General features: G+C 42.4%; 1 protein-coding gene across 1 annotated transcript; it reads right to left on the minus strand.

The window, feature by feature from the left end:
• Positions 1-9,490: 9,490 nt before the first annotated feature.
• On the minus strand, positions 9,491-17,161 carry LOC110488186 (nuclear migration protein nudC). Its single transcript, XM_036971315.1, has 9 exons — positions 16,932-17,161; positions 16,530-16,607; positions 16,052-16,270; positions 14,185-14,283; positions 13,868-13,981; positions 13,120-13,314; positions 12,953-13,036; positions 11,793-11,911; positions 9,491-9,906 (listed from the first exon to the last, which is right to left on the minus strand). Exons 1-9 carry the CDS (start codon positions 17,001-17,003, stop codon positions 9,855-9,857), a joined length of 1,032 nt encoding a protein of 343 aa, XP_036827210.1. The 5' UTR covers positions 17,004-17,161; the 3' UTR covers positions 9,491-9,854.

Consider the following 17,161-nt stretch of genomic DNA (forward strand, 5'->3'; position numbering starts at 1 on the left):
CAAGGTGCTTCAACAAAGTACTGAGTAAAGGGTCTGAATACTTAAATAAATGTGATATTTACATATGTATAAAAACCTGTTTTTACTTTGTTATTTTTACTTTGTAAGGCTATAACGTAACAAAATATGGAAAAAGTTAAGGGGTCTGAATACTTTCCGAATGCACTGTATGAGCAGCTGAGGTCAGCAGACACTAGCGTGTGAGAAAACAGTTAAATCTGCTCAGTCAAGCCCCTAGCTGTGCCATCTCTCTCTCTCTCTCTCACACACACACACACACACACACACACACACACACACACACACACACACACACACACACACACACACACACACACACACACACACACACACACACACACACACACACACACACACACACACACACAATCATTGGTCATGTGTGGGTAAGTCACAGTCTGTATTTCCTGACTGCATTTTCTAAGAACCCAAAAGCCTTTCCACTCTGGATATGAGGTGGCTGCGTTATATACTGTCGGTAAGGAAGGAAGGACATGAGCTGGCAGGGTTAGGTATGGGAGTAGAGAGAGAGAGTTGGTGCAGAGAGATCAAAAGGACAGAAGCACAGACACACAGACAGATAGTTCTGACAAACATTCAAATGTGGCAACCTCCACCATGCATGTATTAATGGTAGCAGATATCAGGACCCCTGAAGACGTTATTTACCCAGAAGAGTGATGGGGCGTGAGCCCACAGAGCAGACACATCACTGAGCACTCTCCTCCTGTTGCATCACTTCCTCTTCATAAATGCAAAATGACATGTTCACATGATACAGTGCCAGTTACTGATGAATGTTCTATGATCTGTTAGGATTTCTGTTAATCTATTAAGACGCCTTTGTCACCGCTGGCATACAACCGACTAACAACACCATTTATTTGTTTGGTTTTCTGGTGTTCATCCTGGGACACACAGGGGAGATGGTTTAAGATAGTCTGTTGCTGAGTAGTTGACTGGAATCTTTAACTAATCTTTGTTTAAAGAGAAAGTGCTGGAACACACAATGCTGAGGCAATGCCCTGCAGAAGTGCTCCTTTTTTGACTGATCAGCTTCCCTATATGTGTCCAAGGTTTTCCACGTAGGAAGGAGCCCCTCTCTGGGTAGCCAGAACCAAAGCCAGGACAAGAGCCAGCCAGGGCACCAGCCCAGCGTCTTGTCTGTCCGGCCAGTCTGAGGGGGCTAACCAGAAGCTGTAGGCCAGCAGACTATAAAATGGGATAAACAAAGGGGTTGGGCCGGAGCTGGGGGCTTTTTACTGCATTCCCACGCCAGCAGCAGCAGCAACTCACTAAGAAGTGCTACCTGGAAAACGCAGGCAGGCAGGCAGGCAGGCAGGCAGACAGGGCCCCCCCTCCCCTCCCAGTCTACACCCATCTACCCCCATTCTCCACTACCAGCTGCAGGAGTAGACAACCAATCCAAGGCGAGTGCTGCAGCCCAGGTGTACAAACACTAAACACAGACCCAGATCAAAGGGTCTCATTAAAGGATAATAGATAGACCCCCCCCCCCCCCTCCCCTTCAGGTTTGTACCACAGCAGGAGTCTTCTCTACATCAATCCCCTTCCTTAGGCTACACCTGCTAGAGCTCCCCCTACTGTCTGGTCAATGCAGGGGCAAGACAGTCACTTCGAGTCAGGCAACACTGCCCCTATTGGCCAGTTACTCAGCTTTGCTGAGATTATAGGTGGTTTGCGTGTGTACAACGGCCTTACAACTCTACACTACTATCACCCAGGACTTTACGTGTTGCATTTGTATACACACAAATAAAGACACACAGCAGTACTGAGCTAAATAGATTGTCCAGGGGCCTGTTGCACAAAAGTAGAATTAAGACATCCGGGATAAATGACTCAGCTGAGCTCAATGAAGCCAAAACATGTGCGTCCAGGCTTAATTGGTTGCACAAAGACCAAGCCAGGATGAGCAGACACGGATTCATTAAGCCAGGTGAAACCAATCCTGGATAGGTGCGCGCTCACGGCTAGATAGACCCCGCCACGGCAAATAGACCCCGCCACAGATCACAGATTAACTGATTTACCATGGCAACTAGAGCCGCGTACTTTTCCCCGTCGGAAGCACAAATCCTCATGGAGGCATACGAGGAGGTAAAAGATATAATTAAGAAGAAAGGCAACACCGCCACAGTGATAAAGCAAAGAGAAAAAGCGTGGCAAAGTATTGCAGACCGCCTGAATGCGTAAGTAGTGCACAATTACACACTCACCGCTCCGCTGAAACATCACAATTACAATTCAAATATTTAATTCACATCTCCAAAAATGCAGTTGTACTGTAATTATGAAACGGTTAATTTTTTTTATTGAAATGCACTGCAGATATGAGTGAAATTGTGTAAAGTAACTCCATCACACTGTATAAAGCTATGATAAAATTTTTGATATTTTTACTGAAAACAAGACAAAAATACCAAGTAATTTTTTGCAGTGTGACTTCATTAAGTGTGTGTGTGTGTGTGTGTGTGTGTGTGTGTGTGTGTGTAGATTAAACATGAACGGGCCAAAACGGACATGGCAGCAGGTCAAAATCAAATACAAGAACATTCTGCAGAATGGTATGGTCCCTGACTAATATTTAACAAAGCACAAGCATATATTGTACCCAGAAGGTGCCTGCTCACACATTGTCTGTACTGTTTTAGCAGTGAAAAAGAATACCCACAGACAAGGCACGGGTGGTGGGTCACCAAAGGCTGACCTTACCCCAGCAGAGGACATGGCCTTGGAGCTAAATAAAGGCAGGCCCGTCTTAGAGGGGATCCCTGGGGGGAAAGAGACGAGCATAGGTTCCTCCCAAGATGCCACCCGCTTCATTCAAGGTATGTCCTTCCATCTCTACATGGGATACAACCACATTCATATTGAATCAATTTGGACTGTCTGACTTTGGTTTACCTATTGCCTTGCAGTGTCTGGCAGCACTGTGTTCCTGTTAGAGCCACCAGCACAAGCACCAGACGATGCTGATCCAGTGAGTACTCCATCAAAGGCATACTGTAGGCCTGGCATGTCTTGTCTACTAGCTTCAATATGAATCCGATTAAATGTGATAGGGTGAAGGCCCCAGTGCAGCAGCAACAGCACATGATGGAGACGATGATGAGGAGGAGACCATCTCTCTGGATTCCAGAAGGCATGAGGTATCATGTTAAGACTGTGAAAGTACTATTTACTCTACAATGGTGAGGAGTCCTCATCAAAATCAAAAAATATAATTTCTTTTACAGGACCCAGATGCTATACAGTGGGAAAACCAGCCTGGCAACATAGTGCGTATTAATAAAAGGACACCACATCCTGCCAAATTCCAGCTGCGCTAATTGTATTGTGTTCACAGAGCTCACAAGCTATCAGAAAGTTGTATGGCAACCACCTCCGGTGCCAAATAGAACTGGCAGACATAGACATTCAGTACAAGAAGAAAAAGATGGAAAATCTTGCACTGGAGTTCGAAATAAAAAAGAGGACAATTAGGAAACTGGACCTTGAAATAAAAAAACTTGAGAGGGAGGTGAGATATGCCTTCAATGTACACTGTATGCTAACTGTAACACAAATGTATTAATCATTATTTTTCTTTCCTCCCCCAGCTCCAAGAAGATGACACAGCTCAAAATAAAAATTAGGTATATTCTCGTAAAGTCAAGTGAGCCATGACATATGAGCTCTTATTGTGAGCACACAGGACGGTGGCATCTTTCTAAGGTTTTTTTTATTTTCCCAGCAATCAGTACAACCAAGTCATCGTTATAAGGCATCGCCCTCTTTTGCCCACCCCCCCCAGCACCAGGTGTGGCCACTAGCCTATATGAAGGCCCAAAATTGTGTGTTCCTTTCTGCTCTGACAATGGCATGCCCATTCGTGCGAGATGTGGTGGATGAAGAAGCACTTGTGCTGAGGAGAGCCTTCAGGTGAGAAAGGGTCTTCAGGGACCGGTTGGACCCACTGGCCTTCCCTGATGACCATCTATATGAAAGATACAGGTTTTCTGCAGAAAAGCTACATATTGTTTTTACAGTTTTGATACTTATGACAATGTGATACTTAATATTCTGGCACATCAGCATGTCTTTGTTTATGAAACCATACTGAAGTACAATTTCACGAAATGCCCCACATCTGTCATTTTAACAACTGTCCTCCTTTAAAACAACTGGTTACAATATTATGACTTGTGTTTTTTTCCCCTCTGTGGCCCTAATATTCTAGCATTTTATATATAGCCTTATAGTCTATGGGAAACTGTAAATTATCTAATGATAGCAACATCATCTAAAAATCATTTTTTATCCAAAATCATTGAAATTAATGATCACAAACGTTTAAATAACAGTGGGTCTAGTTATATGTGATAACAATGTATAGTGAGCAGTGAAATAACTATTGGTTTCCATTTGTGGTGACTGCTGACTGACATTAGGGATGAGATTAAATAGATCCTGGAATTTAGCCTGGTCTGGAGCAGGCTAGCTCCACAGAATAAATCTCCATGGTAATTTATACCATAACATATCCTCCTGCCCCCTATCCATCTTTAGTGCAACCGGATTACGGATCAATTGAGCCAGGATCACCAAGATATCCTGGCTTAATCCCTTATCCTAGTTTTGTGCAACAGGCCCCAGAACGATTATTCACTCTATCCAGCAATTTTGGACAGGAAATGCTAACTGGTACTTGGCAACAGTGGATTTCGGCCTATCTATGTATTCACCCACACTTGTGAGTGAGCAGTGAAACTGTATAGGCCTCTTATAATAAGATAAACAAATGGAAAAATATAATCAACCAGATGCTGTGTCACTATTACCCAGATGTGCTGGGTATTACATCAGCTTTACATGGCAAAGATAAATATTCACAAGAGGGTAGATACTTCATAGCAGAATCATCCTTAAGAATGTGTGTGTCAACTCAGGCAGGCTCTCAAAAACAAGCTGTAAACAATCCAATCAGAACACAAAAGAAACAGACACTGCCACATCGTTTGATTTAGATTCAGAAAGCTTTATTGATAGATGTTAGTGAGTCAGGCCTGGGAAAGGTCTGTCTGTCTGGACTGAACGGACCTCAGAGGCCCATACCAGCTCCTGTGTGTCTTTGATGGGGAGGCCCTCTCTTTGTAGTCGGCGTGTTAGTCAGTAAAAGTTAAAGGGCCTAAATGGTCCCTAACAGGAAGCAGTTTACATGGTGATGCTCAAGCTGCCTGTGGCCCCTATTGTTCCAGGGCCCCTCACCACTTCATTACTATTTCCATAAGAAAGGAACAGTAATTTGCCCTTTTCTTCTGGTCTCCCTTCATCTTGGTGGAGTGCACCTCTCTCTCTCTTTTCTCACTTTTTCCTTCTCTCGTCCAACCTACCCATTTATCGGGTGGAAATCTAAGGGTTGGTTATGTAATCTTTAAAGCATTTAAAAATCACGGAGACCAGTTATTAAAGATTATAAATAAATCAAACTGTATAATGTAGAAGCATTTGTCTGTTTTGGGATGAGAAGTAGGACTAACTTGTAAAGCATATTGACCTGAGAAAGTCAGCTCTGTCCATTGATGAAGGAGGGGTTATTATGTGAAACTTGATGTCTTCTGAGGAGTTTAGCATAGCTGAGCTGTGCACAGAGAACAGTTTCAAATCCTGACTGACTGAAGGGACACTGTGACTGACCACTCTGTTCTCGGACCATTCTGTCCTCTCACCTGGATGGAGAGAAGGCTAGTGTAGAGAAGTCTACCAGCGGAGTTACAGAGACCATTGTGCAGAGCGTTCATAGGGTTTCACAGAGATAGAGAAGGAAAGATACTTTCAAGACAATATAGAAATATTGGTCATCCACATTATAAGGCATGGAGGGTGTTCAAAACCAGAAAAGTTGACCATATAGTGAATCCCAGCTGTGGCAAAGCACATGAAGGAAAGAAACACCCCCCCTCAAACACACAACCCACCCCATACTCCACCCCACCATCCCCTTCCCCTGCCCCTTATCCCACACTTTGAACTCCTGAAGTGAGAAGGGGAGAAATGCAGCGAGAGCAGAATTAATCTATGCGTAGAGAATGATGTGTAACCTCTCCAGTTAATCCCATCAACCTTGGCGCATGGACACATCCTGGGACACATGCAAACACCGATCAAACATGTCCTCTCTCGCTCACACCTGGTCGGATCCCCCAGGATCCCCATATATCCCACTGGGTGGGCAAATACCCCTGAGTCTCCTATGGTAGCCCTCAGTCCTGTAAACCTGTGAACGACCTTAGTATTACCCACAGATATAATGCATGACACGTCTAGTGCACAGAATTACATGTGTTTAGGAGTGTTTGTATGGTTGAATGCGGCAGATTCTGTTTTCAGCCCAACAGTAGCCCTGTCCTGCCCTGCCACTCTATTTACAGGAGTAGGTGGTTCCCCCTCACTATTGAATGTCACTTGTCAACATGAGGTGAAATAGTCTGTCATTATATCATCCAGGGTGGTTATAATTCCAGCCATAACACCTCTATGGTTCTATCTCTCTATTTCTCCCTGTTTTCCGAGGGTCTTAGCCGGAAGGCTGCTTGTTGTTCCTCCAGTCTGAGAAGGGGAGAGCGGCCGGCAACGGACCCCCTCAGTGAGTTGGGCTGTTTTACCCACGGCCCCATGCAGTCCCTGACAATAGAACCAGGCTGGAATCCTCGTCTGACCTATTGTTGCAGGGGGAGCCAAAGAGGCTGGTTGAGGTCCAGAGTTTGTATTCAAAATGTGTCTCAGAGAAGGAGTGCTGATCTAATCATTATGATCTAAAAGGCTTAACAGATCCAAGATCTGTTATCCTACTCTGAGACGCTTTGCCTCCACCCGAGCAGGCCTCCTTATTACACTGTATTTGCTTTGGAGATGATCTCATCCCAGGTGAACCTTTATAGGTTACTGGCTCCTCTTAATGATACTCTATTCCTTTACAAAGCCATCATTTTTGGTTTTACATACTACCTATACACTACCGTTCAAAAGTTTGGGGTCACTTAGAAATGTCCTTGTTTTTGAAAGAAAAACTTTTTTTTTTGTCCATTAATAATAATAACAAATTGATCAGAAATACAGTGTAGATATTCTTAAAGTTGTAAATGACTATTGTAGCTGGAAACAGCAGATTTTAATGGAATATCTACATAGGCCCATTATCAGCAAACCATCATTCCTGTGTTCAAATGGCTCGTTGTGTTAGCTAATCCAAGTTAATCATTTTAAAAGGCTAATTGATCATTAGAAAATCCTTTTGCAATTATGTTAGCATAGCTGAAAACTGTTGTGCTCATTAAAGAAGCAATACAACTGACCTTCTTTAGACTAGTTGAGTATCTGGAGCATCAGCATTTGTGGGTTCAATTACAGGCTCAAAATGACCAGAAACAAAGAACTTTATTCTGAAACTCGTCAGTCTATTCTGGTTAGAGCCAGTTTGCGCTGTTCTGCGTTATACGAGATCATCAGTTTCTTGGCAATTTCTCGCATGGAATAGCCTTCATTTCTCAGAACAAGAATAGACTGGTGAGTTTCAGAAGAAAGTTATTTGTTTCTGGCTATTTTGAGCCTGCAATTGAACCCACAAATGCTGATGCTCCAGACACAACCCAACCAGCCGCACTGCTTCTTAACACAGCGCGCAGTCAACCCAGAAGCACCAATGTGTCGAAGGAAACACCGTGCACCTGGCAACCTTGGTTAGCGCGCACTGCGCCCGGCCCGCCACAGGAGTCGCTGGTGAGACAAGGATATCCCTACCGGCCAAACCCTCTCTAACCCGGACGACGCTATGCCAATTGTGCATCGCCCCACGGACCTCCCGGTCGCGGCCGCTTACGACAGAGCCTGGGCGCGAACCCAGAGTCTCTGGTGGCATAGCCCTTAACCACTGCGCCACCCGGGAGGCCCTGATGCTCCAGATACTCAACTAGTCTAAAGATGGCCAGTTTTATTACTTCTTTAATCATAACATCAGTTTTCAGTTGTGCTAACATAAATTGCAAAAGAGATTTCTAATGATCAATTAGCTTAATAAAATTATAAACTTGGATTAGCTAACACAACGTGCCATTGGAACACAGGAGTGATGGTTGCTGATAATGGGCCTCTGTAGGTCTACGTAGATATTCCATAAAAAGTCTCCAGCTACAATAGTCATTTACAACATTAACAATGTCTACACTGTATTTCTGATCAGTTTGATGTTATTTTAATGGACAAAAAAATGGCTTTTCTTTAACAAACAAGGACATTTCTAAGTGACCCCAAACTTTGAACAGTAGTGTTTCCAAATAACTAATTTGATTGAAAAATATAAACGCAAAGGGTGTAAAGGGTTGATCCCATGTTTCATGATCTGAAATAAAAGATCCCAGCAATTGCACATAGTCACAAAAAGTGTATTTTTTATTTTGTGCATGAATTTGTTTATAATAGATCAGGGCCTAATGAATGTATTTCTATTGACTGATTTCTTTATATGAACTGTAACTCAGTAAATTCATTGACATTTTTTATATTTTTGTTCAGTATATATATTTGACTTGTTTATAATGAATACAGATTTCCATTACCTACCGACAATGTAGTCTTATTTCTTTTCATTTACCTGATCAAATGGATGGTAGAAAACTATAATGAAATGCTGCTTTTAGAAGTGAAATAACACTCATTGTGGTGAGATTGTATGAACACCAAGAGCAATATTCCATAAAGAATTGTACCTAAACATACCTAAAATCATTTAAAAACTGGGACTTTTAATCATATTTGTGCAGTTAGTATACCCTTGAGATTTATTTGAAAAATCTCCTCTTCAGCGATGTCAGGCTCTTAATCTAAAATACCATGACAACCTCATCTAGTAACCTGGTAATATTGACTCAACCATTCCCAACCTATGAACTACAAATATCGATGTCATCCACTCTGTAAACGGATGTTGTCTGCTTGCTCTAGCCCTACCTGGTACATGCTCCTGACTCTATATACCTCATTCAATATCAGATCATATTTATAGCAATTCATAGGAGATCCATACAACCTCTAGTCTCAAAGCCAGGACACGTTACATAATAGCAACACATGGTCACTCAACATCTACAAGTTTCATTTCAAACACATTGAATATGTCAGTCAGTTGGGAGCCCTTGGGACTGAGGCTTGGAAGTCCTCCAAATTCAATACAACTACCTGTTAACCTCGCCTTCAACTACGTTTTACAATTGTACACTTTCAATTCATGGGTAATAAAAACATGAGAACAAATAAAAAAATGTGACATTTGCTGCATCTCGCAACGTCTCTGAAAGCTCTTGTAACATTTCACAATGAACTAAATGCCTAATCTGCATTGTAGCTAATCTCACATGGTATTTCAGTTATTTTTCTCTAACATTAAAGTACCGATGATGCCAGATTTCAATGAATGTGGTTTAAATTCCTTTATTTTAAAAGAAAAAACTCCAAACATTTCTTTAAAACATCCAGAACACAGTAACAAATGCAACACAACAAAGATGGGAGTTATTACAGTCGTCAAGTTTCTGTCAGTCACAGGAATGAGACTAACAAGAACCCATCACTTTAGGACTACAGAAATGGGAAGACAAAAAGGGTGATGAAGACAAAGAGAGAAAGGGTGATGAAGAAAGAGAGAAAGGGTGATGAAGAGAGATTCAATTCAACTGTAAGATCGGCGCCGGAGGTTGGTTTTGATGAGGATTCATAGTCGTCGTTTTCCTGCAGAGGGGTATGGAGGGTTGGCTGGGGAACGACAGTGACGTCTCTTAGCTGAACTTGGCTTTAGAGAAGTCCATCTCTGGGTGCTGCGACATGAACCTGGAACACAATGGGGGGGGGGGGGTCACATCCTAGAGTCTGAACAGTGAGAGAGTAGCCTGGTTCCAGGCTACAAGGGTTTGGCAATGACAACGATCATAGGCGTTTGCAAGACTAGCCATGTTTAATAGTCAGATTACACTGGATAAACTCATCCCAGCATTGAGCCCAGTAAAATGACAGTGGAGAAAGCCAAGCTGGTACCAGCACAGTGAAGCCAGTTACAGATGCACTGAAGTGGACATTTTCTGTGACACCGATAGGTCAATATTTTCTTCGCAATATTGACCTCTCCCTTCATTTTCTCACCTCCACAACAGGCCAATGCAGATATAATTTAAGGCTTTTAAATTGCCCGATACCGACATGGTTAAAAGAACACCTTACAAAGTAACCACATCAGACTAACACCCATTTATAAAGGATTTGGATTTCCTCTATTGTGTCACACAGTAATGAACAGAAGTCTAACCATAGTAAGGGTACTAGATCTTTTGAATAGGACACTTTCATAAACAGAGGAAGTGTGAGACGTGGCAGAATGACATCACACATATAACCAGCCAACCTATTATTGGCCTCGCCTCGTCATGACCAGGATAGGGGGTAGAAGGGATTAATAACATGAACTTTGATAAGAGACTGTTCTCTACATCCATCTCCGATGGCTCCTTCCCTTAAATAGGGTTTCTAGTAAGCCACAGGTGAACAAGGGTAACCTAACGCTGGCCTTGCTCGTGACTGGGACTAGAAGGGGTTAATTAATAACCTCCACAGTGATAAGAATGTCCTGTACATCCATCTCCAATGGTTACGGCTCCTTCCCTCTATCCCGTACACACCCCTTATCACTGTGTAATGGTTCTTCTACCTATACTAGTCTAGTGAATCATACAGAGATCATTCAGGCAGTATTTGCCAACTATCACTAATGGACCTCACATTGCTCAGGTCACGTCACTGGGAAATAAGGACATGGTCATTGTCTGGTCATGCAATCTGTCGAATACAGAGCATATTCATAAGACGACGCAGTATGTAAAATGCATATAACTTTGTTCTTGTATAAATAAATAAATAACAGGGCACAAACTATGCAATCCACCTGCTCATAACAAAAAGGCTTTGAATAGGGATAACATATAATCCACCTGCTGAAAAGGAGTGCAGTGGGTGACACGGGGCATTATGATGGTCGAGGAACAACAAGTGAGGTCAGCTCTAGTCTCCGGACTCAGTTGGGAAGCTGGTACAGACGTCTCACTATCTGTTTATGGCTGCAATGATTGTGTGACCTGACCTTGACAGGAAACAGTAGGAGGCAGCCGCTTTTACATTCACCTTTTCCTCGTTTCTATGGCTCTGCTAAACTATCCAGTATATTGGAACATGTTTGACAATAAAAAGAAAAGCACCAAGTAAACCTATAGAAAGTAAACAGCAGACAGAACATCGTCTTGTCAGTAGGTATATAACATGAAGTACTTTTCTAATGTTCAATTCTGTCAGTAGATTACCAGTAGTTAAGTCCCAGTGATTATTGGGATAGGTCAAACATTTCACTGTCTGTGTTTTTATTTTCTTTATTTAACTAGGCAAGTCAGTTAAAAATAAATGCCTTATTTACAATGATGGCCTACCCCTGCCAAACCTGGACGACGCTGGGCCAATTGTGTGCCGCTCTATTGGACTCCCAATCACGGCCGGATGTGATTCAGCCTGGATTTGAACGAGGGACTGTAGTGACGCCTCCTGCACTGAGATGCAGTGCCTTAGACCACTGTGCCACTCTGGAGCCCAATGTTAAGAAAAGTACTGCACTACTTAAACTGTGTCATGATGGACATGCTATATGATGGTGCTATAAGCAATGTGCTGAAAGCTACTTTTTGAGGATGTCTTGTTTCTTCTGCTCTTCGGAGGTGGGTAGACCCATGGACTTCTGTCTCTGATCATACATCATCTTCTCCACCATACCACGGGTCTCCCCATCCAGATCTGACAGCTGAGACAGCAGGAAGAGAGAGAGGGTGAGAGGGAGGAATATAGAGAGATGGAAGAGGAGTGATAGAGAGATGGAGAGTGAGGAATATAGAGAGATAGAAGAGGAGCGATTGAGAGATGGAGAGTGAGGAATATAGAGATGGAGAGTGAGAGGGAGGAAAACAGAGAGATGGAAGAGGAGCGATAGAGAGAGGGAGGAATAGAGAGAGATGGAAGAGGAGCGATAGAGATGGAGAGTGAGGAATATAGAGATGGAAGAGGAGCGATAGAGAGATGGAGAATGAGGAATATAGAGAGATGGAAGAGGAGCGATAGAGAGATGGAAAGAGAGGGAGGAATATAGAGATGGAGAGTGAGAGGGAGATGGAAGAGGAGAGATAGAGAGATGGAGGGTGAGAGGTTAGGAATATAGAGAGATGGAGAGAGAGAGGGAGGAATATAGAGATGGAGAGAGGGAGGAATATAGAGATGGAGAGTGAGAGGGAGATGGAAGAGGAGAGATAGAGAGATGGAGGGTGAGAGGTTAGGAATATAGAGAGATGGAAGAGGAGCGATAGAGAGATGGAGGGTGAGAGGTTAGGAATATAGAGAGATGGAGAGAGAGAGAGGGAGGAATATAGAGATGGAGAGTGAGATGGAGATGGAAGAGGAGAGATAGAGAGATGGAGGGTGAGAGGTTAGGAATATAGAGAGATGGAAGAGGAGCGATAGAGAGATGGAGGGTGAGAGGTTAGGAATATAGAGAGATGGAGAGAGAGGGAGGAATATAGAGATGGAGAGAGGGAGGAATATAGAGATGGAGAGTGAGAGGGAGATGGAAGAGGAGCGATAGAGAGATGGAGGGTGAGAGGTTAGGAATATAGAGAGATGGAGAGAGAGAGGGAGGAATATAGAGATGGAGATGGTGAGAGATGGAGAGTAAGGGAAAGAGCTTTAGTAAGTGGGAGATAAATGACCCTTTAATCTTTAAATAAAGTAGAATAATCACATGTTCTCTTGCAATATACAGTGAGCCTTGCATCGGTAGCTTGGCGTTTGTTACCTTCGAGTTCTCTGGACAGATCTTCTTTGTATTGAGTTCTGGATCCGTGGTCACCAACTTATTCCACCACTCCATCTTGTTGATCTGAAACAGACGCAAGGCATGATTTAGTGTATTAAAAGGTTTCAGAGTGAAAGAGATGTTTACAAGAGAAATAAAAGCAGTACCTTCTCCAGGTGAATGGTGACCACCTTGCCGTCCTCAATGAGCCAGGAGCTCTCCTCCACCTTGACGTGGTTGTAGAGCTGTCCATCGATCACAGGAGGATGGCCCTTCAGACCCACCTTCAGCACACCACGCTGGATGTCCACCACCACATCCTTCCCCTTCATACGGAACTTCACATCAAAAGGCACCACCAGCTGAGGGGGCGGGATAAAGGGGAAAACCCAATTAGAATGAAGGCACCACCAGCTGGGGGGCGGGATAAAGGGGAACACCCAATTAGAATGAAGGCACCACCAGCTGGGGGGCGGGATAAAGGGGAACACCCAATTAGAATGAAGGCACCACCAGCTGGGGGGCGGGATAAAGGGGAAAACCCAATTAGAATGAAGGCACCACCAGCTGGGGGGCGGGATAAAAGGGAACAACCAATTAGAATGAAGGCACCACCAGCTGGGGGTGGGATAAAGGGGAACAACCAATTAGAATGAAGGCACCATCAGCTAGCAAGATAAAGAAGAACACACAGAATGCCTGATTACATCTTGCCCAATACTAACCCAATCCCTAGCAACTGGGGGCAGAAAGATAATCATCCGCTCTGAAATAGAGGAGCTGCCCAGCCCATGCATAATGTGCAAAATGAACAGAGAGCACAAAATACCCCATCATAGTTAAACAATCATGCTACAGTTAAACTTTAATATCCATGCACTAGGGGATACTAAAACCAAAGGCAAATAAACTCACGTCCACTTCAGACAGGGATTGTGTCCAACGATAGTTGGCCAGGTCAGCTCCATTGCCTGCATTAGGTTTAATCTTGTCCTTGTCTTTCTCATCTTCTTCTCCATCGGAATCAGTCTGGCAGAAATCAACTAGTTATGAATTTGCTTTAATTGCCTTCAACATGCATAAAATACCCTTCTGCTGTTAACTATATGCATACGTTTTCCCCCCTAGTTTATTTCCCAAGTGAGATACCCCGTCTATATGATAGCAGGGGAAACAGTGATGTCTCACTACAGCTCATTTATCTACTGAGGCATCCCAACCAAATCTCTTACCTCCTTCTCTCCCTTCTCTCTCCCTTCCTTCTCAGCTTTCTCAGGTGGAATTTCTGCATTTGTGTTTGTGGCCTCTTTCTTCTCCTCTTGTTTCTTTTGCTGAAACCAAGACAAGACAAAGACAGACACCAAGCGTCATCAAGACAAAGACTAGGATGGTCCCCGATTAAAAAAAACATTGGTTTACAGAGAGTTGTCTGTTCTTTACCAAGAGTTGTCTGTGTTTTGTGCTCATGCACATAATTATGTTACCCAACCTTCCCCAGTAAAACTAACCCTGTCTGAATAGGGTACAATAGAGCCTGACCTATAGCATATCATAATAACATCAATAAATTGGTTATAACAAACTCTGAACACCGTAATACGTGATAGCAAAATTGATGCAAAGGACGTGACGAATACAATTTAAACTGGGGGATGTTTTCTGGTTGCTCAGGAGGTAAAGGGAAAATCTGATGTGTGGAATAAATGTGACTAGTTGTGTAAAATCCCAGAGATCAAGAAAAATACGGTAAGGAGCAATTGATGCATGCATATTATGTGTCTTAAACAGGTGCTGTATCGATTACAATATGAATTTTCTGACCGTTTGGAACAATGTAAACACTAAGGTAAAAGCGTACCAGAGAGTCTGCTCTAACATTTTTATGTTAAGCCTTTATTACAGTAAAGACTAAAAACAGTTGCATTCATTCATGAATGCAATTTCCCGAAAAGGAAAAGTTTATTTATTGCTTTAGTGTATTTAAATAAATGTCATGCTTAATTGCGTTTCAAATCATGAATGACTCGTATGCTGTGTGGTGACATGAACGAATGAATGATTGATACAGTAGCCTATAGAAGTATTGAAATATAGGCCTAAGTTAATTACAGTAATAAGACTAAACAGGATGCCCTAGAGCTTGATGGGGGGTTATACAAGGCTGCTATATTAATCCTACTAATGATAATGACATTACTTATCATCATAATAATAATAATAATAACAACGAGATCAAGAAAAAGGAGGGGTTATGTTATAAATATAATTTCCCCAACAATTTAGAACAGTGTAAAGACTAAATCAATTATAAATAATACTAGAAAGGCTGTTCTAACTAAAATTACAGCGAAGCAAAGATTAAACACCGTCTAAGTTGTGAAATTGTTTACTCGACATGTCGTTGAGTGTGGCTTGGTAGTCACGGAATCAGTAGGCTATTAAACAAACACTCAAACAGGCAACAGAAGCAAGATCTGTCTTATTTCTGTAGATATATTGATGATTTATAAAGACAGGCACATTTAACAGTTAGGCTATTGATTATAGACCTAATTAAGTTGGGGTTTCCTCTCTCCTCACTTTTCTTAGACAATAAGTCCAGGGCTGTTTTCTTCTCTCCTCATTCTGCTGCTGTTCTCCACAGCATTGTTCTCAACATCAATATGCTGGTTAACTTTGCAATTATGCACATAGCAACATGGTCTAGGAAAAGGCACAAATTCAACAGCACAATGCTGTGTTTCAGAACCATGGAAAGCGACCGGTAAAACGCGCATTTGTTATAAAATAATATTATTTTTAGTGTTTCAACATTGTTCTTATGTAATATAACCATATACAATTTCAGTTTAATATGTCTTAGACTGATGGACTGTGCCATCTCCAAGGCCTCCACAATGGATCAGTTCACTCAGCGTGAATCAGACGGTTGATATTTTCTGCTACTGCTCGACTAAAGAAATCTCAGTCCGCCAACAAGCCTATCGACCAAACAATTGACCAGTCGACTAAACGAGGTCAGCCATAACAAAGACAAACCGTTAAATCTAATGTGTATAGCACATCAAACATTCATAAGTGACAACACGTTTTTCTTACCTTGTCGATTTCAGACTGAAGTCTCTCTGCCTCTTCGTCTGTCAGTTCTTTGATTTTGGGCTCGTCGTCTGCTTTCTTAATCTTATTTTTCTCCTCTTCTTCAGCTAGCTTAGCAGCCCTCTCTGCCTTCTCTCTCTTCTCCTTCTCCTGTCTCTTCTCCTTCTCTCTGTGGGCCTTCAGGGCAAGACCGCTGTGTTGGGCAAACGACTCCTTCACCAGCTGGGGACAGAGGTATTATTACTAGGTAACACAGCCACAAAGTCATAAACCCCTCTTATTTCTACAAATTTCTCCTCTTCAAATCTAATTTTAAAACCTGAGCCTAACCCCAATCCTAACCTTAAAACAACTTTAAAATGTTTACTATATAGCCAATTTTGACTTTGTTACTGTGCTAGTTCATAAGATTAGACATATTAGTTCAGCATATCTTGATGTATGCATTTTTGTTCTGTTAGGTATCCAATTTTGGACTCACCTTCTCTGGTGCACCTGCCTCGCCACCCGTAAAGAAGTCTGTTTTACGCCGGAGGAAGCTGAAAAACGTGTTTACTAACTGTTGGACGAACAAATATTACATTAGAGATGATATATAGCCAACCTGCGCCTTATATGACTCACAAGCCTATTTGTTATGGCTTACTAACGGTACCACACCAACATGCCTAAACACTGCTAACTACCCTATGGTTAACGATTGCGCTACTGGTGTGATATTTAATATATGCGACTAACATTAGCTACATGTTTGTGGTGTTATATGCATGGTGCAAACGCTGGACATTTTCCCATCCCCCATAGAGCAAACTTAATTAGCCGGCTAGCCAGTTGTTGATGAATTTGCTAGCTAATGTTAGCATGCTATCAAACTGTAATTTACCTCTTGTACACCTCCTTCGTGCTGTTGTGCCATAACAAGCAACATCCCGTCATACTTTTCATCATCACCCATTTTCTGTTCTAATATATATATATATATCCTTATATATATATATAAACTTGTTTGAAAATATAATTTGAAACGGACAGGCTAGCAGCAACAGGGAGCAATGTAAAGTCACGTTGCTGTACTACTTCCTGGAAACAAGCACCGCCTTGTTTCTAAGAGAA

This window comes from Oncorhynchus mykiss, chromosome 32 (assembly GCF_013265735.2).
Source record: "Oncorhynchus mykiss isolate Arlee chromosome 32, USDA_OmykA_1.1, whole genome shotgun sequence".
Classification (NCBI taxonomy): domain Eukaryota; kingdom Metazoa; phylum Chordata; class Actinopteri; order Salmoniformes; family Salmonidae; genus Oncorhynchus; species Oncorhynchus mykiss.